At 36.3% G+C, this 27,783-nt stretch overlaps 1 protein-coding gene and 1 long non-coding RNA gene across 2 annotated transcripts in view; one reads left to right on the forward strand and one right to left on the reverse strand.

The window, feature by feature from the left end:
- ptprb (protein tyrosine phosphatase receptor type b) overlaps positions 1-23,822 on the reverse strand; it is a 52,608-nt gene extending 28,786 nt beyond the window's left edge. The window contains exons 1-12 of the mRNA XM_079623269.1: positions 23,341-23,822; positions 22,943-23,231; positions 15,655-15,918; positions 13,915-14,178; positions 9,681-9,950; positions 7,565-7,837; positions 6,979-7,245; positions 5,297-5,557; positions 3,106-3,369; positions 1,762-2,025; positions 824-1,087; positions 407-676 (exon numbers count right to left, since the gene is read on the reverse strand). Of these exons, the coding sequence (XP_079479395.1) occupies positions 407-676; positions 824-1,087; positions 1,762-2,025; positions 3,106-3,369; positions 5,297-5,557; positions 6,979-7,245; positions 7,565-7,837; positions 9,681-9,950; positions 13,915-14,178; positions 15,655-15,918; positions 22,943-23,231; positions 23,341-23,394 (3,004 nt within the window). The 5' untranslated portion in view covers positions 23,395-23,822. The remainder of the gene's footprint in view (positions 1-406; positions 677-823; positions 1,088-1,761; positions 2,026-3,105; positions 3,370-5,296; positions 5,558-6,978; positions 7,246-7,564; positions 7,838-9,680; positions 9,951-13,914; positions 14,179-15,654; positions 15,919-22,942; positions 23,232-23,340) is intronic.
- LOC307004184 lies at positions 11,382-27,501 on the forward strand. The gene is made up of 3 exons (XR_013798936.1): positions 11,382-11,509; positions 13,945-14,061; positions 26,837-27,501. It is a non-coding gene; the product is annotated as an uncharacterized lncRNA (long non-coding RNA).
- Positions 27,502-27,783: the final 282 nt, after the last annotated feature.

A 27,783-nucleotide genomic window follows, 5' to 3' on the forward strand; every position in this document is an offset into this window, starting at 1 on the left:
GGTCCTAGGAATTTTAATATCAGTGCTTCAAATGCTATGGTTTGGTTTTATCTGTGGAATTAACTTGGTGCAAGTTATTACATTTTCACATTGCACAGACATAGCATCTTACATAGCAACAAAAAAATACTATGGATAAAAACCATGTCCAGTGATAAAATATGCACAAAATATATGTTTTAATTGTTTCTATACTAAATCACAAAGCATCCTTTTTACTACAGATAATACCTTTTAATTTGCAGTAGCTACCTTTCATAATACTATTTAACTTTTCATTTGCATAACTTACTAAGAGTGAACATATTACTACCACTTGTGAAAATACTACTAAAGCAAATAAAAATGAAGTAAACTGGGTAAATGTTGATTTTATGTTACTTTAAACACACAAAAGGCGCCTTACGTGTTTGTCCCTTAGTGGTGACATCCTTGCTTTTGGCAGTGCCACTGATTGTCTGAACGTGTGCTTTGTACCACCTTCCAGGCGTTAAATTCTTAAACAGGCAGCTGTTGTTAGCGTTGGGCACAGAGGAATTGGCAATCACTCTGTCACTGTCATCTAGTAACTGGAGACTGTATCCATCAGTAATACCCTCAGCTGCCGTCCAGCTCACCAACAGACTGTGTGTGCTGAGTTCATTATCTGCCCGCAGGCCGGTGACTGCGGAGGGGTCTGAAACACACGCACACACACACATTAGACTGTAGTTTCTGGTTTCAAGCACTTGACAATATCATTTAATTAATCAAATTCATGAAGTGTTGTCTTTCCACTAGAAGTTCTGACATGTAAACCACCATTTATATGTGTGTTTCTCACCGGTTCTGCCACTAGTTGTGCTGTTGTTCGTCTGAGTTCCACTGACCGACTGCACGGTAACTGAATAAAGTTGACCAGGTTCTAGGTTGTGAAATTCTGTCTGTGTGATGTGTTTTGGGACTTGTTTGGTGTCCTTGACATGTGTCTCCTGAAACAGGTACACTGAGTAGAAGTCCATGTCTCCATCACCAGAAGACCAAGAGGCTCTGAGACTGCCGTCTACGGTGCCAGCGCTCAGACGGACACTCTGAACCTGACTGGGCACTGGGTGGTATGATGGCAAAAAAACAATGCAGCTGTTACACAAAGGATATACAACTGTGGTGATGATGATAATGATATGTCTTGACTCAAATCCCATCAGGTTCAACACCTAGTTGAGTGTATATAATGTGTAAAATCTGTGATTTTTTTTTTTTAATGCTGAATCTCACAAAAATATGTTCAGATAATTTTTTTTTGCTCCACTTTTAAGTCAAACAAAATTATTTCATCAAAATTTTAGTTTTTTTATAAAGAAAGTTTAACTAAAGAAATAATCAAAAGTAATGTTTCACACTTCAAAGGTAATAGGACATTTAAAGTCACAATGAAATCAAAATGGACAATTCTTATTCTTTATAAGAATTATAAAAAAAATAAAATAAAACGAAAACATGTGCCTTCACTGTAACACCCACAGTATTACTGTATTACAGAAACAAAAACTGTATTACAATGATTTAAATAAGCATACATTTAAGGCAGGGCAACAAATACTACCATGAGTATACTTGAATCCATGACAATTATATCACAATGCAAATTCAAAACAAATATTCTTCCTTATGGAAAAATAATAATTTCTAAACCTTTCTTTTGATTTTGGAGCAAAACATTTTTACATTTTGAGATTACGTTCAAGCAGTTGTACATGATCAATAAAAATCTTGCAGTACCTGTGCGGCCCTCAAGGATCTCGGCACGCTGGTATGACCCGCTGTGGGTAGACAGCACCATCTTGTAGAGCCGGCCTGGTGTGAGCGTAGAGAACAGGTGTTCCCTAACTGTGCTGTTCAGATGCACAGCTGGTGACACCTGCGTGTCATTGAAGAGAATCTGAACCTCATAATTATCGACATCTCCTGGAGCAGACGTCCAGTTCACCCTCAAAAAACTGCTTCCACACTCCGTCAGGGACAAATTACCCACAGCACCCGGGACTGAAGAACACAAGAGTGAAATAAGATTAATGTTATTGTAGTCCACTGTTTTTTATTTCTCATACTAGAAAGTGAAAAATAATGTCATTTATCAGGGTCAAAAATTGAAAATCAAAATGTGTCACAATAAAATCACACTGCAAGTTTGATTTTCTCAACTTCAAAGGTTTTTTGTTTTCCACCCTTCCACCCGCTGAAAAGCGATTTAATATGGAAATTGTTTTTAACTCGCCTTTCAAATTTCACATTGACTCTTTTCTTAATTCTTAACATACTGCCGGTTTTTCTAAATATCTTGTATTGAAAGCTGTTTTCATAAACATTATCTAGTCCATTAAGTTAGATTTTGTATAATTCATTTCCAATAATTAAATGTTGTAACTCTGCCATTATAAGCTCATTTCAGGTTTGGAGTCATTTTAAACAGGATGGCAGCGCCTTGTACATGTGCTTCACACAGATAAGTCTGCAAAACCATACTCTGGTTCTTAATTAAATGATGTTTGATAAAAAATAAAGCTTGATAAGTGTTTCTGAAGTTTTAGTTATTTTTATTTTGAATTCACCAGTAGAGGCATTAACACTAAGATCCATCAATATATAAAAGTTTTTGTGAAGATGTGGTACATTAGAGGTCAAATTAATTGAGGTGATAGATGCAAATAATTTGGTATATCAAAAAAAAACTTTAATTTGATATTGAATCGAAAGTTAAGTGGTGATGACATGACATGACAGTGCTTTGTGATCAGTCAAGTCAAGTCAAGTCATCTTCATTTACATAGCGCTTTTAACAATGTAGATTGTTTCAAAGCTGCTTTACAGAGATAAACGTATAATTTAAGGTAACAGAGATTGTTTTGGCTTTATAGTGGTTCTTGAATAATGTTATTTTCCAGCTAAAGTTTTGATTGATTCACTTTCGTCAAAAGGATAATTTTTTATTAAATTAGGGCCCGCTAAGACGACACCGTTCTCTCTACAGTAATTTTTTTAGATTTTTAATGAGAGGTTGCAACAACATCAATACTTGTTTCCTTATAACATGGCGAAGAGATACTAAAACATACTGTCACTCACATGTTCGGCCATGTATAGAGATTGTAGAGTTGTACTGCCCACTCCAAGTGCTGATGGTCACGGTGTAGAGACGTCCTGGAACCAAATCACTGAACAGACACTCACTTTGTGTCTTTTTGAGCTTCTGACTTTGAAGACGTGTGTTGTTATACTCGATCGCCACTTCATAATAGTCGTAATCCCCAGAGGCATGATTCCAGTAAACCTTCAGAAAGTCATCTCTGGCTGAGTGGATGGCGGTGGGCTTCTGGACCGTGGATGGCTCTGAAAGAGTTAAAATGCTATTTCATTATTTTCATATTTTCAAAAATTATAATACCATAAAAAAAAACATTACATCTTTAATGTAAATATGAATTAATTTCTGGTAATTAAATGGGTAACACTTCATTTTAAGGTGACGAAGTTACACATTACTACATTAACTTTCTATAGTAATAACAGTAAATTATGCATAATTACAAGTAACTAACCCTAAGCGAAACCCTAACTTTACTTTACTTTATTTACTTTTTTTACTTTACTCTTAATTGCGCATTGTCCCTGTAAAAATAAACAATAGAGTAATTGCACCTAACAGCGGAGTTAGCAAACAGCTAATTTACATCTGCTGTCCCTGGGAATATACCGGAATATACTACCGTAATATATTAAGTACATGTAGTTAATTAATATTACTCAGTTCTTATTCGAGTAAGTACATTTTACATGCGCTTCTTATGAATAAATCTGCAACACTATACTCTGGTTAACATTAAAGTTGTTCATTAAAATAAATAGATAAACAATCTTAACTGAAACCTCCTAAAACCTTAACCAGACTCAGACTTTGACATTAAATACAATGCAAAATTGTATGTACAATGTAAATATTATGATTAGGAGTAGGGAGGACAGGAAGTCATCATTTCCTGACTTCTCTCTGTCTGGTATTGTCCTTAAAGTATGTGATGAGGCTTAATACTTAGGACATTATATAACTGTCAGGGTTATGCACAGTTTCAGTTCAGTCCTCACTGTTTTCTGTGTGACAGTCTTGCTTAATCAGTTGCTATAGGCCCCCATTTCCCTTCGGTTGTGCCCTTCGTTTACACGCAAACGGAGAATTCTCCTCTGAAAACGATTCTTTCTAAAAACTCCGACCAGAGTTGAGATTTTGGAAAAAAGCCGTCCACGTGTAAACGTAGCGGCTATGTAACGGGGTTGCGGTTTCCCCTGCGCTTCTCCTGTGGATTATATTAATGACTTTTTTCTTCATGAGCTATTTTACTGCAGCCACGCGTGACAATAACTGATGACCCGTCTGATGATAGGGACATTTACAGACTGTGTCGTATGAAGTATGTGTAGTATGAAGTATGCACAAGCTAATATGCTGATTCGTAAATTTAGTATTTGCTCAGGATCTGTGAAGACCACACTTTTTAGCTCATATTGTACCCCTATACTTCCCATTTTTGGCAGTGTTACAGAAAGAGCAGCATGCAGAAACTCAACGTAGCATATAATGATGGAATGAGGCTGCTTATATGTAAATAACTATGTGATATTGAGGACACTGTCTGAATTTTTTATTTTTTTTGGTATTTGTCTGTTTTATTGTTTGTGTTTTTGGATAGTGTGTCCTTAATAATGCTTTGATATTAACCCCCGGTTTCACAGACTGAAATGCATGTTTGAGCTGTTTTTAACTGAAAGAAACTTGCACTGGCATATCTTAAAATATATCAGTGCCATATTGTTTTGTCTCAAGATGCACACCAGTAATTTTTTTTTTCTAAGGCACATTTATAAAAAATACTTAAATGTCCTAATTGAACTAAATCTCCTGGCTTAATCTAAGCCCTGTCTGTGAAACCGGGCCTACATTTATCAAATGAACTATTTTTAGTTCTCAGTAGATTAAAGTTAATAATAATACTTAGTAATTGATACTAATACTAATATACATTACTAATACTAATACTAATAATAATACATTTGTAAAGTTCAACTGGTAAGAACAAAAATCAACTTTGAGATTTAATTCATGATTGAAAATTTTAAATTCACATATTTTCTTAAGATTAATACTGCATATCATATGCACATAAATTATATTCACATATAAATTGCACGATAAATACAATGCTTGCTATAGAGATGCATTTCATGAGACCGGGTTGGATAATACAATGAAATAATTTCTTACGTGTTCTCTCCTGTATAAACGTTTGGTTCTTGTAACTGCCGCTGTGTGTGGTGATGGAGATGGTGTACAGTCGGCCGGAAACCAGGCTTCTGAACACACACTCTGTGGTTGCTTTAGATGCAGTGTGTGTGTGTACGATCTTCTCCTGGTCCTTTAACACCACCATGTAATTGTCCACATCTCCTTCTGCTGCCTTCCACGACACATTCAGAAAGGCTGGACCACTGTTAGTGATGGTGATGTCAGAAACAGCAGCTGGCACTAAAAACCACAGAGAGATAATAAATATATACATTTAGAGAAATAAACTCATAGCTGACCCTGTTGATGCATAGATATGATCAAAACCTTTCATTTATGGAGTCAGATGAAATAACGAGTAAATACATATGAGAAATGTATTGCATTTAACCCAAAATACTTTGCCATGAGAAAAGACGGAACACGTAAGAAACCTTCCCCGCTGATCGACTGACCCCATTGGTTCGATTGAGCGCGGCTTACAAATCTTTTACATTGTAATCCTTTTATTTTTAATATTTGGCCCCTGTGTGTGTAATAAGCAGAGTGTACGTGTGCTATTTAAACAACATGGCGCAGGACATGAAAAAGATAACTGTGTCGGGCTGAAACTAGCAAAACACACTTGCCTGGCGCCGCATTGCGGCATGTGTATGATAGGGCCCAAGTAGTTTGAGGTGAGTCAACAGGTAAGTGTTAAAACAGCCTTTAGCAAACTTAAACAACATAGACTTGGATCGATCTAATCAAAGCCAGTGATAGGTTACCATCTTTTCTAATAAACAGTCAACACGAACTTCAATCCATACTTCAAACTTGAAACTTCCATAAACAGAAATGCAGGTAGGTATCTCCGGTAAACTGAAAATCCATATGCACAGGCAAATCCAACTCGGAACATTCCAAACGCGAGTGTGCATGTGACAATTACATGTTGAATAAACTGAAATGTTTGTACAGAATTTTTTCATGTGTCGCAAATATATTGTGTCTAGCTGCTGTAGATTGTGCAACTGTCTTCCATTGTTTGGGTCACTTCACAAGAGTTCATTAAACACTGGCTGAAAATAGAAAGAGCATTTGAGCCCGGCAGGATGTGTTTAAAACGACCTGCTCCTTTTATGCAGAGCTTCCTGAAATTCCACAAATCCCCTTTGTATTTAACTCTGAAAAGTTTTGCGCGGATGGTGTTGTGAATTGAATGTGGGAAAATAGTTAGTTGAAAAAAAGATGGTCAAAAAATGTATCAGGATATTTATGCATGAATCCATTTTAAAATCTACATTAGCAATTTATTTGACATAATACATATTTTGCATCTTCTGAAACAACTCATATAACATAATATATGAAAATATATGTTTTTGTTTTATGGGTTAATACATAAATAACAATATATAATATGGTAATAATTATTTTTAATAATACACAACTAATTAAAAAATGTTTATGAATGCATTTGAATCTCAATATAATGTAGAATAGGCATCAACAAATGCCTCAACAGTCCAGTCCTGCATTATAGCTTATGGAGTGCATTTTAACCATGGAAAGTGTGTACCTGGTTTTTTGTACGCTTTTAAACACTTGCATTATTTTGAGTAATGTTTATTTCAAACCAGGTTTAACTGGTTTTTACATACTTTCACACGGAATTGTACCTGTGCGGCATTCAGCCTCGGCTAGTTTGGAGGTCTGTGATCCGCTGACTGTGGTAACCACCAACTTGTGTAAAGCGCCGGGTCTGAGGAATGGGAGCAGGGTGGAGGTTGTGTTTGCTGAAACAGAAATGTTGTGCACCGTCTGTTCGACCCGTAACAGCAGCAAGTGGTAGAAATCCAGATCCCCGAGTGGTTTCTCCCAGCTTGCATTCAGACTGTCTGTATTCCCCTTGTTACTTAGTTGCAGGTGGTTTACCTTTAAAGGCACTGAGAACACAAAATTTGATTACAATTAGATTTTTAAAATATATCATCTCCTTTAATAATATAATTACAGTTTGTTAACATTTGTTAATGCATTGAAATTTAATATTTTTGTTAATTCGTTTTTCAATTGATGTTAGTTCATAATGCATAAAGCTTTTTAGATTTTTTGTACAGACAAGAAAACCTGGAAAATGTCTTAACACAATTTTCCAAAGAAGAAAAAACTAGAAAATCATCAGTTTCAGCAGACGGTAAACACGGTTATCACTTCTAGTATTAAACGAGTAATCTTTCTTGGAAAATGGCGAGAGAACCTTACATGTTCTTCCCTTTAGTGTAGCAGAACTATGAATGTTCCGTGTGATGGTGGTTACAGTAATGTCGTACAGGCGACCAGGAGTGAGGACATTAAAGGTGCACTCTCTCATATCACGGCTCAAGGTGCGTGTCTGAATAACTGTAGACGTGTTGCTTTGGAAAAGCTGAATGACGTAGCCATTACGGGATGATGAGCCAGAGGCATGAGTCCACAGAGCGCTTATGGAGGTCTCATCTGAGTGACGAATGTGCAGTTCAGATACTGGTGGAAGACCTGAAAAGAAAAAGACCAACAACAAAAGAAAGATGTTACATAACCCAACATACAATTGGAAATAGTGTTAGGAATAGCACACAGTCACTCTAAATTTCTTTCAGGCAGTATTATTTTAAAAATGTCAAAAATTGAGGTTGCATGAGGTGCATGGGCCAGTTTTTAAGAATTTACAATAAAGCAGTTAAGATTATAATGTTATAAAACCACTTAAATATATTCTTCCATTAAATCAATTACAGTTTTTAGGGTTTACCTTGTCACGTTGTCATGGACCTTTTTCAAGGACTGTGATGATGCGTTTACACAGTAATCAACATCACAAATATAGTAACGTTTTTCATATTTTAATAATACTAATAAAAAAGATTTATAATGCTATTCTTTGTGTTATATTACCTTGGCAGTAAATTACAAAAAAACAAACAAATGCACGCTTCTGCGAGGGTGTTTCTAATACAACGGCTGAGGGAGTGCTGGAAAAGTTGACTTCCCTCCGTCTTCTGACTGCTGCAATCAATCTCTCTATATTTTTCCCTCTTTTGGAAAGTCGTGGAAACATCATGGATTTTTTTCTTTTGCTATTGGAGCAAATCTGAAATTTAATTTGATATAGTTCACCACTAAGGTTTAGCCAAATATGACGACTTCCGCTTCTGTGAAATGTGAAATGTGAAAGGGTCCATTGTAAAATTCGATATCAGTTTACCCAGAAAAAGGTTAGTGAGTCACACTAAAATCATGCTTGTTTATATTTGAATTTTTAACGCTTGGTCCCCATTAAATTGTATATATCTTTTTTTATTTTGTGAGTACTTTCCAGTAACCCAGATTTCATCCTGTTGACTGTACTTAACAACTGTACCCAGAATATTATTTTAATATCTCTTTAAAAAACTTTTCAGACTGCCAAAAGTTTATACATTTTTACCCAAAATTTTACTAAAAATGCAAAAATGTGTTTATTTTATGTGATGAGTTCACGTGACAGAACAAAAGCATAACATACATATTTATTGTTGTTTTAAAACAATAAACCATATAGTCTGCGCAGTATACAGTATGCTAGTATGTTTCAAACACAGCCTAAAAGCCTGTTCAACCAAGACAAATTTTCATCATAAAATTTTTGGTTGATTCTGTTTCGGTTTTTTCTGGCCAATCTATCCAACTTTTTCCTACACCCCATGATGCTTTCCGCAATTAATAAGAGTTATTTGATCAACTGTCATTGATCTTGTTCGCATGTTAGTTATAATTCTCGGTTACAAATACAATGATCATAAGCCTTTTCAAATACTAGATACAATAATGTTATTCCCCTCAACAATCAAACATCAAAAGGAAAGTTAAGTGTAAAAGCATTAACAAATTACTTTCAATGGACCATGAATAACCCCAAAAGCTCAGATGGATCTTTCCGCAGCAATATTGACATGTTAAACATTTCTGCAGTAATAAATATGTGCTGCGTTAATCAAGGCAAGTTATCATTAACTAAAACGATGGATATTTCAAAGTGCTTTCAATCATTTTGACAGAAAACAAATATAGTTTTTCTAAAATTGGCACCTTCTGACAGAGAGTAAATTAGCATTTTCATTTATTTAGCGATTTCTTTTGTATTGATCTAAACAGACAAATTATATGTGAATATTGCACCGTCTTGGTGTGAACGGGATTTGAGACTTAGTCCTGAAGTTCAGGTGTTTTGAGAGGCATGCATAAAATATTCAAATTAATTATAATGAATAGTAAGCAATTTTAAAACAGGTTTAATGTGTCTTCTCCTGCTTGTATTTTAGATCATTTATAGTTATTGAGAGTATTGACAAATGGTTACCTATTTCCCCCTGGTAATAGACAGTATTAGCCAGGTCGCCATTCTCTACACTGACTGCCATGCTGTACACTCTGCCAGGCTGCAGATGTAACCCTGACAAAAGTATTTCATTTGCCATTCTTTCCACAGTTTGGTTCACCAGGATTTCACTTCCATTTGACAGCACCACACGGATGTGCTCCCATTCTCCGGGAGGAAGTGTCCAGGTGATCTTTAGCAAGCCACGATCCGACAGATTCTCCATCACCAGATCTGACACCTTCCCTGGTTCTAATAGGGAAAAACAATGTTCAATACAAATGATAAAATCTAACTAGAAACCATATAATACATAGTTAGTATAATTATATAATAATAATAAACATAATAAAATACAATCTGTATAATTAAATAATTGTATTAATTATATTAAAGAGGCCTTTAAAAAAATCCTTACGGGCAACACTGTTCACAACTAGAAACCTTTTATGCATTTATGCCTTTTATGCATCAATTTACAGGACAATAGTGTTTCGGGGGCCTGAAAACCCAGATAGCAGACCGATGTCGATTCCACGTTGATTTTTAGTTGTAAAGGTTAGTATCAATCATCAATCAAATTTCAACGTTGAATCAACAGTTACGTTCAATCAGAACGTTATTACACCGAAAATAAAACATCGATTCAACATTGAAATGTGGTTGAATGGCGTGTCTGACGTTGATTCAACGTTAATTCGATGAGCAAAACGATGTTGTTTCAATGTCACGAGAAACGTTGTTTCCACATTGATTCGATGTCAGTTTGCTATCTGGGAATGCAAACTTTTCAAAATGGGTATCAAAAAATTAAACTTTTTGAAAACGATACCATTATCGTTTCTGTGTAAACTACAAAAATGCAAATTTGTGAAAATGGTGACGTCACGCGCATGCTTATTATGTGTTCAGAATAGGCGCATAGTGTTTCTTTACAAAGTGCCATCGGCAACTATTGGCCTGGCTGACTAATACAGCGTTTTTAGTCATTTTTGCGGATTTGTGTGAATGACGATCATTTTGACAATGTTGTCGTCTGTACGTTCCGTAGAAAGAAAGAAAGAAAGAAAGAAAGAAAGAAAGAAAGAAAGAAAGAAAGAAAGAAAGAAAGAAAGAAAGAAAGAAAGAAAGAAAGAAAGAAAGAAAGGGGAATTAGTTTAAATTATTTGTTAAATGGAAGGCTGGAGAGTCGGGCAGAAAGAGAGGGGAGGAAACACTTCCCCTTTGTTTGGAGTTGTGATTTTTTTAAATTCTCATTTGAGAGTGCTTGAAGAGCTTTAGCTTCTCTTTGGGTGACATTTTAAGATTAGGGCTTTTGCTTTCTCTAAGAACAGTGTTTAGGGGTCTTAAAATTCCTGCACTTGACTTTGTTCGCTCACCACACAGACCCTGCAGAGGTGTCAAGTAACGAAGTACAAATACTTCGTTACATTACTTAAGTAGAAATTTTGGGTATCTATACTTTACTTGAGTAATTATTTTTCAGCCGACTTTTTACTTCTACTCCTTACATTTTCACGCAATTATCTGTACTTTCTACTCCTTACATTTTAAAAATAGCCTCGTTACTCCTATTTCATTTCTGCTTGTTTTCATTCCCGCTTGTTTTCATTCTGGCTTGTCGTCGTTCAAAAAATGGCCAATTATACTACAATAGATCTGAGTCCCGCCTCCTGAACACACATCGCTAAACTGATTGGCTTTGTGTTTTCTTTCTAACTTGTGAGAGGCTGTCCGCGCGGCGCGCTGTAGTTACATTTGGTTTGTGCGAAGCGGCAAAACTCCTCCGAAGGAAACCTACTGTAGATGCGGTAAGCGAGGGAGAAATCAACAGTTTTGTGCTCAAGAATACGGGGCAAATCGCGTCAAATATTGCTTTGGGGACAGCCGTTTTTACAATATTGCCTAGGCTACTGTGTGACAATCGCGGGATAAGTGGCAAACATAATCGTTAGTGTGTGTGTGCGTGCGCGAGAGGTGAGAGAGAGTGTGTGCGTGTGTGAGAGAGCGAGTGTGTGTGAGAGGGAGACTGAGTGTGTGTGTGTGTGTGTGTGTGTGTGAGAGAGAGAGAGAGAGAGAGAGAGAGTGTGTGTGTGTGAGAGAGAAGAGAGAGAGTGTGTGTGTGTGTGAGAGAGAGAGGAGAGAGAGTGTGTGTGTGAGAGAGAAGAAAGAGAGAAGAAGAGAGAGTGTGTGTGTGTGAGAGAGAGAGAGAGAGAGAGAGTGCGTGCGTGTGTGTGTGAGAGAGAGAGAGAGTGTGTGTGGGAGAGAGAGAGTGTGTGTGTGCGCGCAACCATTATAGTGTCAAAATATCCCCACAAAGATGGCAATATCCTGTTATACAGCTATAGCCTAGTGCCTCACAAGTTTTTCAACTTTTACATTTTAATATATAAAACATTATAGTCATTATGGCCTTAGAATTTTTTTTTTTTTGAGGAGGTGGGGTGCACTATAGGCCCCTTTGGCGCGGTCTAAGCTTTTACTAAGCATTACTTTTACTTTTATACTTTAAGTAGTTTTGAAACCATGTACTTTTACACTTTTACTTGAGTAAAAAGCTTGAGTTGATACTTCAACTTCTACAGAAGTCATTTTAAACCCTAGTATCTGTACTTCTACTTGAGTAATGAATGTGAATACTTTTGACACCTCTTACGCCCTGTATTAAGATGCGTTGTTGTCGACCAGATCATAAGTAGATAATAAACACATTTAGACACATTTTGATTTACACCTTGGGCCCTATTTTAACGATCTAAGCGTATGGTCGAAAGCACGGCGCAAGTGCACTTAGGACTTGTCCGAATCCACTTTTGCTAGTTTAAAGAGAGGGAAAATGGTTGGCGCACCCAGCACATGGTCTAAAAGGGTTGTCCCTATTCTCTTAATGAGTAATGGGTGTGTTTTAGGGCATAACGTGCTACAAAAAAAAACAATCAGAGGGAATCTCCCATTCCCTTTAAAAGCCAGTTGCGCTCACGCCATGGCAGATTCGCTATTAACATGGCTGAATTTGTAAGCGGAAAAACTGAACGCGTCTCTAGCAAGGAAACAGATGTCCTAGACAATCTACGGGACAAAGTGTACGCGCGTTGTGGAACCGCCTATAGGCGCACACATTACTAACGTGCTCTTTAAATAACAAAAAAAAGATTGCGCCATTGACCAACAAAAACCTGGTCTAGTCAATGGCGCAATATTTTTTTTTGTTATTTAAAGAGCAAGTTAGTAATGTGTTAGTAAACGCAGTCTATTTCAGTTGCCACAAAATAGCAACGCACCAACAATGCGCTTGAACACACCTCGTTTTAAGTTTCAGATGAAAATGATAACTGTGTCGGGCTGAAACTAGCAAAAATCACTTGCGTCGTGCCGGATGTATGATAGGCCCCTTGTGTTTCAAGTCTGTTTTGTTCCCTTCCGACCCCTTCTGTCCTGATTCAATGAGAGGGCCTATGGGCAGGTCACTCTGATTTTGTCACAGCACAAGCCCAATGTACTCACAGCAAAGTTCTTCTTTGTTCTTTGTTTAGGTGTAAAACAATCTTTTTTTTAAATAGCAGCAGTATTCTGTTAGCGAACATCCCAATCATGTCCTCACTGCTGGGATGATGAATATGTAAATGTGATTAATATGTAAAAGCAGCTCTCCAGGGTGTTTTGACATTGACGATTGAACAGAAGAAACGAAACGAAGATATCCACGTCAAAGATGGCAGCACCTTCATAAGTTGTATGCATGTATATGAAAGGGCTTTTTCAGTTCTTTCAATCTAAAAAAGAAAAGGAGTCTGCTCTTAAAGCTGCTTGACCAGTCTGAACATTTTAAAAGTGCATGTTAGAAGTCTGGACTATTGTTTTTGGTTCATCAAATGTGTCTACACTATGAAAGCAATCTGGAAGTACCTCTGGAAGTTGTCAAGTGGACAAGCTCAAAACGTTTTAGACCTTTTTTACACCCGTATATAGCGTTGTCCACTTGTGATTGGATCGGCAAAAATTTATACATTCACCACACTAACTTACTAATACTGAAAAAAAATATTAAATGAATTAAAGCCAGCCAGCACAAGATATACCACAACTTCCCCTATGCAGTGTGCCTCCCCAAAAATGTAATGATATTTATGAATTAATAAATCACTTTATTGAAGAAGTGTGCCTTAGAGAATGTACAGCATGAAGTGAACTGATTTATCCATCAACTTGTACTAACCAGTTTTTCCTGTGATCCATGTCTTATTAGAAAGTGTTCCACTCCTGGTGCTGACTGACACCTGGTAGGTCTTTCCAAGACTCAGATCGTCAAACATCACATCTGTACTATCAGGGGACAGGGCTTTCTCAATAGAGTTTGAACCAGGTAATGTCAGACTGACAAGGTAACTGTCCACATCACCAAAGGCTTTATCCCACAGAACCCTGAGGGTGGTCTGGTTGCCATTGTTCCCCACTCGGAGGTTAGAGACTGCAGCTGGTACTGTACAGAAAGAGGTAGAGGAGAGAGATCAGTCACATTAATCATAAACAAGATGTTAAAATGCCTTATGTTTAAAGTACAAAAAAGTTTGTCATTGTTATTTTAGTTTTAGGTTTTTATTTTGTTTCGATTTCAAATAATTTAGTTATTTTACCAAGTCTCTTTGTCAGTTTAGTTTCAGTTTTGCAATTAATTATAGTTAAAAATGTATTGTAGTCTATCAGTATGTTTTAGTCTTCATTTGTATTTCTATTTCTACACACCCTATTGTTATTGTCATCCTTTACACACCCTCATGTCATTTTAAACCTGTATGACTTTCTTTTGAGGAACACACAAAAGGTTAATATGTCTCACGTTTTACAATCATAGGAGAATTTACTCAACATTTATTGAAGAACTGATGCGATCGTTTCCTAATATTTGATATCTGTATTGTAACACTTTATTTCAGTTCTTCTTTTATATATTCTTCAAATTAATTGGTATTATTATAATCAAAAATACGTAGTACAACAACCTGACGGCATTAGACGCACAAACAAAAATTTTTTTTTAGAAAGAGACCAGGAACAAAAAGGTACCCTAACTAAGATGTGCTAGTGTAATACTCAATAAAATAAAATAAAAAAAAGCTTAGTTTTTTTTTTAAAATCTCTTGACAAACTAAAAGACGTAAATTACATTTGTATGTATTCTAAATAAAAGACACAGATTGTACTGAATGTCAGCTTGCTTATTTGGCTCAAGATCAGGATTTATTAAGTCCACATGTCATGTAAACTAGAAACTATGCTTCTAACCACAGGTCGAGAGCTGAGGTTCCAACCACACAATTTTGCGATGCTGTGTTTGCTAATGTTCATGGGAACGATGGTTTCGGGAAACACCGGCTCGTTGAACTATGCTGATAATGGCGGAACTTGCGAACATAGTTGGCTAACAATGCTTTTGGAAAACGCACCCCTGTACAAGTCTCTCCATTTTGCGGTTGTTGTTTTTTTTTTTTTTGGCATATACCTACCAACGCAATATGTCATTGCCATAGAAAACAATGCAGATATTTCAGAAAACAAAAGAGCGGCATGGACACACAAATCGAATCTGAAAAGTTGCAATACACATTGTGGACAGTCAATAATTTTCGATCGGATTTCAATTGAATACACAAATATTCAGAATTGGACTGACAGTGGGAACATAGCCTTAGTCAAATAACACGCCACACAGATTCACTAAATTTAGGAATTTATAATTCATGCAACATGTCTTATGATTGAGACAGCATGACATAATGTGGCTTTACACAAGTGGACAAAGGTGACCTTTCAGTGCTCAAAACAGGAAAGGGTGTTAACATATCTGCTTAAAATACAGCAGAGGAATTCATACAGGCACAGATATATGAGCACAGCATCTGCATTTTCACACAAATGTGTTCATATGTTATTTAATTGATGATCCAATACAAAATACCTGTTTGTGCTTGTCTAGATGCTGTATTCTGTAGCTCTCCAACCTCTGTAATGATAGTGATGTTGTAGAGTCGTCCAGAAATAAGCCCTTTTATTGTATAAGATGTGGTCGTGCTTGCAACCGTTGCATTCCAGATTGAACCCATGCCATTGCTGTCTATGAGCATGATTCGATATCCCTCTGTTTTGCCTGGACCAGGCTGCCATGAAACTTCCAGGCTGTTCACACCCCCAGAAACCCAGATATTTTCCACTGCCGAAGGTCCTAACCAAAAGACATGTAAAAATACTGTCAACCGTGTAGAAAAACCAATAAAATGCATAATTATAATTAATTGCATTTCAATTTCTCAATCTGTCTGTGGTAGACAGGGACTGGTCATGCAGTGTGTGTGTGTGTGTGTGTGTGTGTGTGTGTGTGTGTGTGTATAAAGAGAGAGAGAGAAATAAGACACGTTTAAACTTATCGCAATGAAGTGAAGCAATATATATACATTTTTTATATTTATTTTATTTATTCTATATATATATTTTTTTTAACTTGCTATGTCTACTGTGCTGGACTAACTGGGACTGGTCATGGCACTTGCATATTTGCTGTTCTATTGTTGGTTTGATTGCTTCTATTGCTCTCCTCATTTGTAGTCGCTTTGGATAAAAGCGTCCGCTAAATGATTAAATGTAATGTAAATTTATACTTTAAATCTTGCATTCACACAGCTAAATAGGGTCCTCATACCAAATAAACACAATATTAGTTTGTGGTCTCTTTGGTCAGCTTTGTAGCCTCAGACAGACATTATCATAACAGTCCTTCTAATATGGTAGAGCTCTCTGTAAGAACTCTGTTACGCAGAAAGGAAAGGTGTGGACTCAGTGGGTCCTGCTGTGAATTATTCTCAGTGAAAGCAGCGGAATGTCTAACAACCTATATGTGAAAACACGATAGCGCTGCTCTTTGCTTTTTTAAAGAAAGCTCTTCCTGATGAGGTGTTGTTGAAAGGGTATTGTGAGAGAACAGGATAAGAAACCATTAAGGTTGAAGGTCACATTCAGGTGACCTTTTCTAATGACTTTTTTCACTCTCTTTCTCCTTGAGAACTGTGGGTGTATCATAGATTTTTACATGATCACATACCCATACAGCCATTTTAAGAGTCATTGTTCAAGACTAAATAAAGCTAAATAGAATAGCTATTAAATAGCTAAAATAGAAATTGAAAATAACACCCCGACCTTCATGGAAATCTGTACAAAAGGAGCTTCTGTCTAGTATGCCTGGAGATATTTATGCAGATTTACAGCAACATATTTGGACCTAAATTCTGTTTTCCCCAGAACTTCAAGTTTCTAAGCCAGACAGATTTACTAAACAGGGCAAAAAGTGCAGATGGGAAGGGAAAGTTCTGCGGGTAATCTACTGACGATGCGCAAATTAAAGAACACAAACACAGCCGGTTCATTTCCATAATGACCAACGCAATCTACCAAGAGCAAAGTAGCGTATGGTTTAAGACTTTTTTGGGCAGTAAATAATGGCACAAATACCAGCAAATTGACTAGTGGAAACCTTAGTAATTCACCATGCGTGTTTCATTTAAATACTCTTCTCCCAAACATTTTACTTCTGAAATGGAAACTCCTACAAATGCATTTGCAATAAGGTCAGCCCTTCAAAAAAACACTGTCCACAGATTTTCTCACTGTGTGTCTTTGGTATATCCTGACAGTAATATTTTAACACCAAAAAGGGCTTGTGTTGGTGAAATCTGTCAGTAAATCTGGTCCTTTGTCTATTACTTAATGTGACAATAACACTTTAGTTTGTACATATTTTTACTCACTTACTTTGATATTTTGTTCTCAATTGCAATGATAAGTATAGCCTAAGAGTCCAAATAAATTTGAGGGCCACTGTACATTATATAAGTGTCACTGTAATCAGACTGACCTCTGAGAGCTAATGAGTCTTTGTATATATTAGAACAAAAGAACAATAAACCGGATGGGAGGGGAGAACAGTCTGAAAGAACTGACCAACAGTCAAACTCCTGTTTTGGAATTTAGCCCAGACACGTATACAACAGTACATTATCAGCGCAATCCAACCTTTCCTCATATTTAGAGAAGCATTTGACACTTAGCCATTTGGATTTCCTCAGCACATATAGCTCTATATTTACATAATCTGTGTAAACACAGTTTAAAGTTCTTGAACATAGCATGAGTGAAATGTCCAATATATTATTGTTCATTATTGGTTTAGTTGTTTACTAGATTTAAAGTGCAAAGGTGTATTAATTACATTCCGTTGATGCACAGTCTCTGTGTAACAAAATCCTTTTATTTCTTTATTTTTTTACTGCAACAGTTTTTATGGACTACTGAATTTCTCCAATGGGTCAATGGAGATAAATGTCCCAAGTCATTTTAGAGAGCCTTTCTTGGCTAGATTTAATGGTGTGGTGTTTTAACCTGGGAGATATTTCAGAAAGCAGATTATGCAACATGCCTGGATACAATAGCAATTTATTCTCCAAACATTACCTGCTCTAGAGCAGGGTTACTTTACTTCAGAGGTTTAGAGTGCTGCAGGGATGAAGTATTTTGTAATGCCGAGTTAACATTTAGCTCTTCTTGCTCCATCTTCCTGAAGTCAATGGATTTTTACTTAAATGTCTGAAATAAGGTCTGTGGCTAACACATTTTATTCTATGACAAAATATATCAGTAATACCAACCCGATCTCACGGCAATTCGTACGAATTTTACGAGGTGGCTAATTCGTACGAATTTTACGAGGTGGCTAATTCATAAATTTGTATTGAATTTGTATGATTTTTGCTAAATCGTACATATTTTATGAGTTGCCAAATTCGAATGACCTACCCCTGACCCCGCCCCTAAAATTTGTTTAGACAAATTGTACAAATCGTGCGAATTCATACAACCTCACTCGTACGAATTCGCACGAATTAGCCACCTTTTAATCACTCGTACAAATTCGTACGAATTGGTTATGAGATAGTTGGTAATACACCCTTGAGATTTTTTTTTTAAATAGCTTTTACTTGTCTTGAAAAAGGAGGTAGTTAATAAGTTGCTAAATGGGACTACAGAGGTTGCCGGGGGCAGGTAAACTCATCTACTCACTAGTCTGCTTTGTGTTTGTGTTTCACAATTCACAAAAGGCAGCTTCACAGAAAATCGTGATGTTACTGTTTATAGCATCTTAATATATTCATGCATTATAGTCGCATTTAGCAGATTAGAGGTGGGCAATAATGTACAGGAATTTACATTTTGTGTCAATACAAGCAATCAAGCAGTTGAGATACTGTATTTTACATACTATATATCACTCAATGTGAGTATTCTGTATGTATGTGGATAACGTATACAAATTTATATGCAACATATATCTCCAGCCAAGATTTTCTATATAGTGCATATTGTGAGTATACTGTATATACTCAGGTAAAGTAGGATATACAGTACTATATATGAAACTTAATAGATCACTGGGCGATAATACAGTTTATATTTTTCGATGATGTAACAATCAGTTGAGATTTGCTATATAGTACATTCAGCTTAATGTGAGTGTACTGTTTGTATCCGGGAAAGGTTGGAAAAACATATAGAGCGTTGGGATGTAGGAACCTAAGTACGGTTGGCAGGGGGACCTTGGCGAAGCAGGCTCGTGGTGGAGGCTACAGCGAGTCTACCATCCAGGGACCAATGAATGGGACTGACGGACAACATTAAGTGGCAAGATGGTTTCAGGATTCTCTGGAATTTCTTCTGGAGAGTAGAGACGGCTTTCACATTTGTCATCCCTGGATGAGAGAATGCATAAAGATGGAGAACTCAAACTGTGTGAAGAAGAGGGCCCATCTTGCCTGTCTGGGGTCAATGGCTTCTCAGAGATACTCTCCATTTCAGTGATCAGTGGTGGCCAATGGCATAATTTTGCTCCACTATGTAGAGTTTTTTGGAGAAGAAGGTGCATGGATGGAGTTGGGAAGGAAGGTTTACCCTGCTGCTGAGACAAGACGGCCCCCATGCAAGTTGTAGAAGCATCCACATGAACCACAAAAGATTGATCAGGATTAACTAAGAGAGTAGCAGTATTTGATGGCTCGTTTCAGGCACTGAAAGGTGTGGGTGGCTTCTTGGGTCCAATACAGAGACTTGGGGTGTAGGTGTTACAAAGGCAATCTTCCACTCGTTGTCAGGGTTCTGCCCTGGCAGCCTTGTCTGTGTTATCGTGGTTTCATGTTTCTATGTTTGTTTTGTGTTTGAGCACATCGCTCTTTCTTGGTCTGTCGTCTGCCCTGCTCTACTGTTGAACTGTGGTTCACACTTCACTCTCCCTGCTGTCTCAAGTCTTCAGTCTTGTTAATAAAAACAGAAAATATTCAGATGTAACCACCTTTGTAATCGTTAATTTTCATAAGTATCTGTCATTTTAAAAAAAAATTCTCAGTAAATGTAACATATTACAGTTACATTTATTTTGTAATTCCTGTTATTCCGTTACATGTAACTAGTTACTCCCCAACACTGCGTATCTCAATGAGGTTGTATAAGCTTCGGAAGACCAGCTTTGGGAAGATTGTCGGACCGGTAATCGATGGAATTTAATGGAGACAGTCAGGAGTTATTGCAGGTTAAAGGTCAATTAGATGTTAGAACCAGACAGGACAGGATTGTGTTTAATGAGCCATGGTGCCCCAGGAAGACATCGGCATCGACATTGACTTCTTCAGAACCAGGGGATGATGTTCTCCATGTGAACATTGGGACATATCACAATGATGTGTCATGATCAATCATGAGCTACAATAGAGACAAGGTCTTGAGTGCCGGATGAACTGGCTGGCTGTGTCATAGGGATGACTGCAGGGTTGGAGAGTCTTCCAGGCAGTGCATTAATGTTGCTAAAAAGGGTTTTGGTTTAGCCCAAAAATGCACAGTTCTATTGGCAGTTGGGTCTGTTCAAGGTCGGATCACGTTCTCATCGCAAACAAACCGCTCCAGAGTTCGTTTGTTTGGTCCGCTTTTGGTGCGCACCCGAGTGCAATTGCTGCATTCACACCTGCCCAAATGAACCACACCAAGGGGGACAACGAACTCTAGTGCGATTCAACCGAACTAAATGGGGGAGGTGTAAAAGCACCCTAAGGCTGAATGGGCAGGCAAACTGGTGAAAAGCTGTTTTTGGACTAACGAGGAAGTTTTAAGTTTTGAAACTTACAGGATATTTTTACAATGTAGTACAATGTAGTACAATGACATCTGTAATGGATTTTTCTAAATTAATCATAACTAAAATTAATTTTCCGTGCAGGAATAAAAATTTTATGCTTTTGAAACCTAAATGTTTCAAACACTTTGGTCAAAGTCAGTTAAAGGGTTAGTTCACCCAAAAATGAAAATAATGTCATTAATGACTCACCCTCATGTCGTTCTAAGCCCGTAAGACCTCCGTTCATCTTCGGAACACAGTTTAAGATATTTTAGATTTAGTCAGAGAGCTTTCTGTCCGTCCATTGAAACTGTATACTGTCGATGTCCATAAAGGTAATTAAAAACATCATCAAAGTAGTCCATGTGACATCAGTGGGTTAGTTAGAAGTTTTTGAAGCATCGAAAATACTTTTTGGTCCAAAAAAAACACAAAATAAGACTTTATTCAGCATTGTATTCTCTCCCGGGTCTGTTGTCAATCTGCGTTCAGGACTCCGCAGTGACGCTGCTGACGTAAGACGCTGATGACGTGTTATCTGGTGCGCCCGAGCTTCGTTTACAGTCTGAGGGAGACGCACGCTATATTCAAGCTATTCTACATTGTTTGCATGGATATCATTTTTTTAATGGTGCGTAAATGTGCATGTCGCGGATGAGACACTTTTACAGTGTGCGTTTCCCTCAGTCTATAAATGAAGCTCGGGCGAACCAGATAACACGTCATCAGCGTCTTACGCCAGCAGCGTAACTGTGAAGGATTGACAACAGACCCGGGAGAGAATACAATGCTGAATAAAGTCTTATTTTGTGTTATTTTTGGACCAAAAAGTATTTTCGATGCTTCAAAAACTTCTAACTAACCCACTGATGTCACATGGACTACTTTGATGATGTTTTTAATTACCTTTATGGACATCGACAGTATACTGTATATACAGTTTCAATGGAGGGACAGAAAGCTCTCGGACTAAATCTAAAATATCTTAAACTGTGTTCCGAAGATGAACGGAGGTCTTACGGGCTTAGAACGACATGAGGGTGAGTCATTAATGACATTATTTTCATTTTTGGATGAACTAACCCTTTAAGTATGTGTCTGAATCATCTCAGAATCTACCACACCTCATACATGTGCATGTGTACCCAATAGATTGGACACCATGGAGTGTGACAGATTTCACACAATATTATATGATGTAGTTATATATATATTTTTTTATAAATCCGTATAATAACATAAAGCAATCCTTATTCTACTCTACTTTTTATTTATTTTACTTCTCAACTAAAATATTGTGGATCTGTATTCAACAGTTTTGTTTTCTATATAATGTATCTCTGTAATAAAAATGCACATGATACATCTCATCTTTCAACAAACATGGATGCAAAATAGCTAAACATACAGTATACAAATAAACTTTATGTATACATATTTTTGTTAAATTCATCTCCCTTTTTTAATTTATATATTAGCATTAAACAAACAATATACAAACAATATGAGTTAACCGTAATAAAAAACTTATTAAATATTGAAAGTTCAACACATTATTACTTTATAAGTGTCTTTAACTACTATGTACTAATATTATTATTATATTGTAGCACTTATTGTGTTCATATATATTTTTACATTGTACTTATATTTTAAAATACCTGCATGTAATTACAGCTGTATTTAATTTCTATAGTTACAATCAAGAAAAGTAGAAGAAAGTATGGTCCGTGGCTGTATTTGAGTATGGATCATGATGTTTGGATTATTCAGTTTTCCGATTTAATGGCCTTTCCTTTAAAGTCACCAGTGCTTTGTTTTTGTTTTATCTCTTTAGTTAATCACTCATAATTATTATCACATAGGGAAAAAACATCACCCATCTTCTCAATAAAGAACATGATTTGAGAAATCATTCATGTCTGGAGTTACACACGCAAGTTTAATAATTACTGTTTAGAGGTTTATTCAGTGAAAATCAATAATAGTGATTCTTGACTCTCAGACTGAAAATTATGGAAAGAAGCAGGATTCTTACTAGTTGGCAGGGAGACATTGTGTTGAGTCTGTTGGTTTTCACCCAACTTTGCCTTTATTTCCAGGTGATGCCATGTTCCAGGATCTAAATTCTCAGTTTTGCATTCAAAATGTGAGAAATGTTCCTGGTATTGATGACAATCTTTTGAGGAATTGTGTCTCTCCCTGACAGAAACCGTGTATTTGCATTTCACATCTTCGTTATCCAGCATGATGCGTATGGAGTCTGTGGTAGAAATAGCTTTCACAACTTTGATGCTACATTCCCATGTGTCTGCCACCATGGTACTCTGAAAACAAAAGTTGGACATTTGTTTTACTGGGGTGATAAAATAGCATACAGAAGTCATACAGAAAAGTATTTTTGTAAGAAATCAAGTTTAATTTAGTTAGACTTACCAATATTCCACATGCTACCCAAATGGCTACATGAATGGCTTTGCTTCCCAACATTGTTATTGTTGGTTTGTAGATGTTTTTGTTTAATACACAGAAATCCAGTTGGAAAAGTCACATAATTCCTTGGTGTATAATCCAGGAGTTCTTTTAAAGTACTTTTCTGCAAAATCCAGTCTGGAGAACCTCTGTGGGAACTGCTCACTTTCACTCATTAGCCCACAACAATCAGGAATGTGTAAAGGAAAACAATTATGTCTCCAAAGGATATCCTCAATCAAAAGTCTACAGAAGCTTTGTTTTTGGTAGTCCAGAGAAGACGCGTTGTACAGTCTGTCCGATTTTTGTTGTTGTTGCCTAAAATACCCTAACTTTACTAGACTAGTTCATAAAAATGTGACAGAAAATGCATTTCTTCAGCATACACCCTCCACTGAAAGCTTTTTAGGTAATAAATGCCTGTGAATTGGAACTTTTGCTTGAACAATAGATGTCAATGACTTTGGGCTCCATGAACACTCAATACATCCCAGCCCCACTTCCTTCCTGTGTCCTCATTGCTCCTGCAGAAGGCTGTGTTGAAGAGAAAACTCATCTAATAATAGGCTTGTAAAGATTCTTCTATTAGTAGGATTAAATAAATGAAAAGTATTTTGTAATTTTGTATTTTTTTTATAATATTTACAATATAGTTAACAATATAATTAAAATATAAATGACCCTGGTAGTGTTGTAGTCAAGACCACCTAAACCGAGACCAAGTCAAGATCAAGACCAGAGTGTGTCGAGACCAAGACAAGACCAAGGCAGGGTGAGACGGAGTCAAGACCATACCAGATCAGCACTCTTTAAATTCATATGAAAGATCCACCCTAACCCTAAAGTCATAATAAAATAAAACGTCGTTGCAGAGGTGAATTGTATGTGTAGGAATTTCCCTTTGGTTTCTAAGAGCAAAGAAATACAAACACTAAGGACCCTATCTTACAAGTCAAGTCATCTTCATTTATATACAGTAGCGCTTTTAACAATATAGATTGTTTCAAATCGGCTTTACAGTAATAAACGTATAATTTAAGGTAAAAGATTGTTTTGGCTTTATAGCGGTTCTTGAATAAAGATATTTTCCAGCTGAAGTTAGTTTTGATTGATTCACTTCCGTCGCAATGATCATTAGTTATTAAATTAGAGGCCACTAAGACGACACCGTTCTCTCTAAACAGACTTTAAACGAGAGTTTAGAGTTTTTATAGAAGTCTATAATGTATTATGTGAATGCTAGGTCAAAGAGATGTGTCTTTAATCTAGCTTTGAACTGACAGAGTGTGTCTGCTTCCCGGACAATGGTAGGAAGACTGTTCCAAAGTTTTGGTGCTAAATAGGAAAAGGATCTACTGCCAGCAGTCGATTTTGATATTCTAGGTATTATTAACTGGTCGGAATTTTGATATTGCAATAGACGTGAAGGACTATAATGCGTTAAGAGCTCGCTCAAGTACTGCGGAGCTAAAGCCAAAAATGTATAAAATGTTTAATAGGCAGCCTCTGTCAGTGTTGACAGAACGGTGCTAATATGGTCATACTTCCTGTTTCTGGTAAGAACTCGATCTGCTGCGTTTTTAACTAGCTGTAGTTTGTTTATTAAGCGTGTAGGGCAACCACCCAGTAGAGCATTACAATAATCTAGCCTTGAGGTCATGAACGCATTAAGTAATTGTTCCGCATTTCTCAATGAGAGCATATAGCATAATTTAGATATATTTTTAAGATGGAAAAATGCGTCACAGACACTTTTTATTTAACATAATCTTGTCAGTTAAACCATATTTGACGCCGCAAAATACACCATTGTAAGTACAAACGGCGTAAAAAACATGTGAAATACATCAATGACGCCGTATTCGACGGCGTTTTAGTGTGCATGGAAAGCGCCGCTTTTTACGCCGTTCATCTCGCCATATGACGGCGTAAAAAATGCCGTTTTGGCTGCGCGTTAATTTACGGCATTTTGCTTATAGTATAATGAGCCACGCCTACTGATTTCCACAGCCAGTAATTCAAACTTACTGGCTGTGGAAATCAGTAGGCGTGGCTCAGTAAGTTAAAAAAAAATAACTAAACAGAAATTAGAAAAGTTTCCTTTTATCAAAAAACAGGATTTTTTTCGGGTATTTTTTTTTCTCCTGCGACCTTCAACCGACGCGATCATTCTCCATTCATTAAAACGTTGTATTTGACTGAGTTTGGCTGTAAACGCGGTTAATCTATAGCGTAATTCTGAACCTCTTGGCTTGCCATATTTGTGTGTCCATGGGCATGCTGGTCTGAAAACGAGGTGTGTTCAGGCGCATTGTTGGCGCGTGGCTATTTTGAGGTGACAGAAATAGTCTGCCCCATTGACCAACTGAAACCTGATCTAAAGTCAATGGTGCAATATTTGTTTTGTTATTTAAAGAGCGCGTTAGTAATGTGCGCCTATAGGCGGGTCCTCAACGCACGCACAATCTGCTTATTAAAGACACAGGTATGTACAGCAGCACACAAACATGCCAAATATTAAAATTAAAAGGATTACAATGTAAAAGATTATCATTATGTACTTAAAGATATGGTGGAATCCGACTAGTCCTGTAGATAATTTGCTTGCGCACTTTTACCTCACGCAAGTGAAGTGCTTCAAAGGGCTCTGCACGATCCCAGCTGAGGAATAGGGTCTTATCTAGCGAAACGATCGGTCATTTAAAAATATATATATATGTATATATATATACTTTTTAACCACAAATGTCCATCTTGTACCATCTCTGAGATGCGCTACGTATTATGTCGTCACGTTGGAAAATCACAAAAAATAAATAAATTATAATAATAAACTAAAACAAAGATGTCGGACAATTTTGAAGTTGGAGGATAAAATTAGATTAATTTTTCGCCTTCCCTACCTTTTTGTACACAGACAAATAACTTGTATAACTTGTACAAATAACAGATGACATGACCCGTGACCTTTCCAATGTGATTACGTAACGCTTGGCGTGTCACAGACCAGCACAAGACGATTTTCTTTTTGAGGTGAACTAATCCTTTAAAGCGGTTGAGCCTGCACTGAGAGACTCGTCTGCCTGAGGCAATAATCTGGTACTCAGGGTGAAGGACATGGGTAGGGTTTGAAATAACTTTCTGAGCCTGTCTAATAATTGTTTTGTCAAAAAGAGCCTGAAGTGTGGGATACTGCTTGACTCCCATAATTTTCATGGCTCTTTGTGTTAGCCGTGCAATCTAAGCTGGGGAACAATAGTCCAACAAAGGTGGGGAAGAAGGGAAGAAAAGGGGGAAGAAAGAAAAGGAGAAGGGGAAGAAGAGAAAGAAAAAATGAAGAAAAGAAAGGGTGAACTGTGACGTTCAGAGATATGCCTTCCTTAGCATAGGTCTTGATACAATTTCCGATTTCTTTGTGTGGTAAAATCACACATTTATATTACACTGTTTTCTATTGCAGGTGATCAACAAGACGTGGGTTTTGAATCCAGCTAAAGACAACTTTTTGTAATATTTATTAATTAATTAAATAGCCATTCTTTTTGAATGCATACTGTTCCAGTGTTAATACAATATACATATGTAATTTGTTTGTTGTGTTTTTTTTATATTCTCATGAAAAATAATGTTATTTATTAAATAGTAACTAAAATGCTGAAAAATGTCTGTCAAAAGAATAACAAAATGTACAAATTATTTATTTATATACAAATGTTATGGTGCAGTATACTGATAAAATATTGTGTTATATTAAAGTAAAAGTAAATAAGCAAATTATTTTTGACTGCATACTGTTCCAGTGTTAATAAAATATACATGTAATTTATTTGTGTTTTTTGTTTTATTATTTCATAAAATGTATAATTACCAATGTAACAATGTGTTATTTAGTAGTTGTGTTATTATTGATCTGATAAAGCATTTTTTAGGTTAATTTAAACAAGACGCTTGCAAATCTGATATTAGTAATGAAAAAATGTAACCCATTAAATAGTAACTAATATGCTGAAAAATGTCTGTCACAAGAATAACAAAATGTACAAATTATCTTTTTATATACAAATGTTATGTTGCAGTATACTGATGAAATGTTATTTGAAAGTAAAAAAAAAACAATCACTTGCCAATTTGTTTTTATTTTACAATTATGCCAACAGAACAGTAATGAATATTAAATAAAATGTTAAATAACATGTTTTAAAAATAAATAAGTTAAATGAAAGGTAATACAAATTTAAAATGTATAAAACATTTTTTTTAAATGTTTAATACCATTTAACACAGGTATTACAACTGTTCACACTATATACAATGTTATATTACTGTACATACAAATATATACATTATTTGGAAATGTTTTTTCGCATTACTTCTAACCACACTTCTTTAGTAACAGTCTCAGTCTGT

The sequence above is a fragment of the Phoxinus phoxinus genome, assembly GCF_949152265.1.
Source record: "Phoxinus phoxinus genome assembly, chromosome: 9".
In the NCBI taxonomy this organism is placed as follows: Eukaryota; Metazoa; Chordata; class Actinopteri; order Cypriniformes; family Leuciscidae; genus Phoxinus; species Phoxinus phoxinus.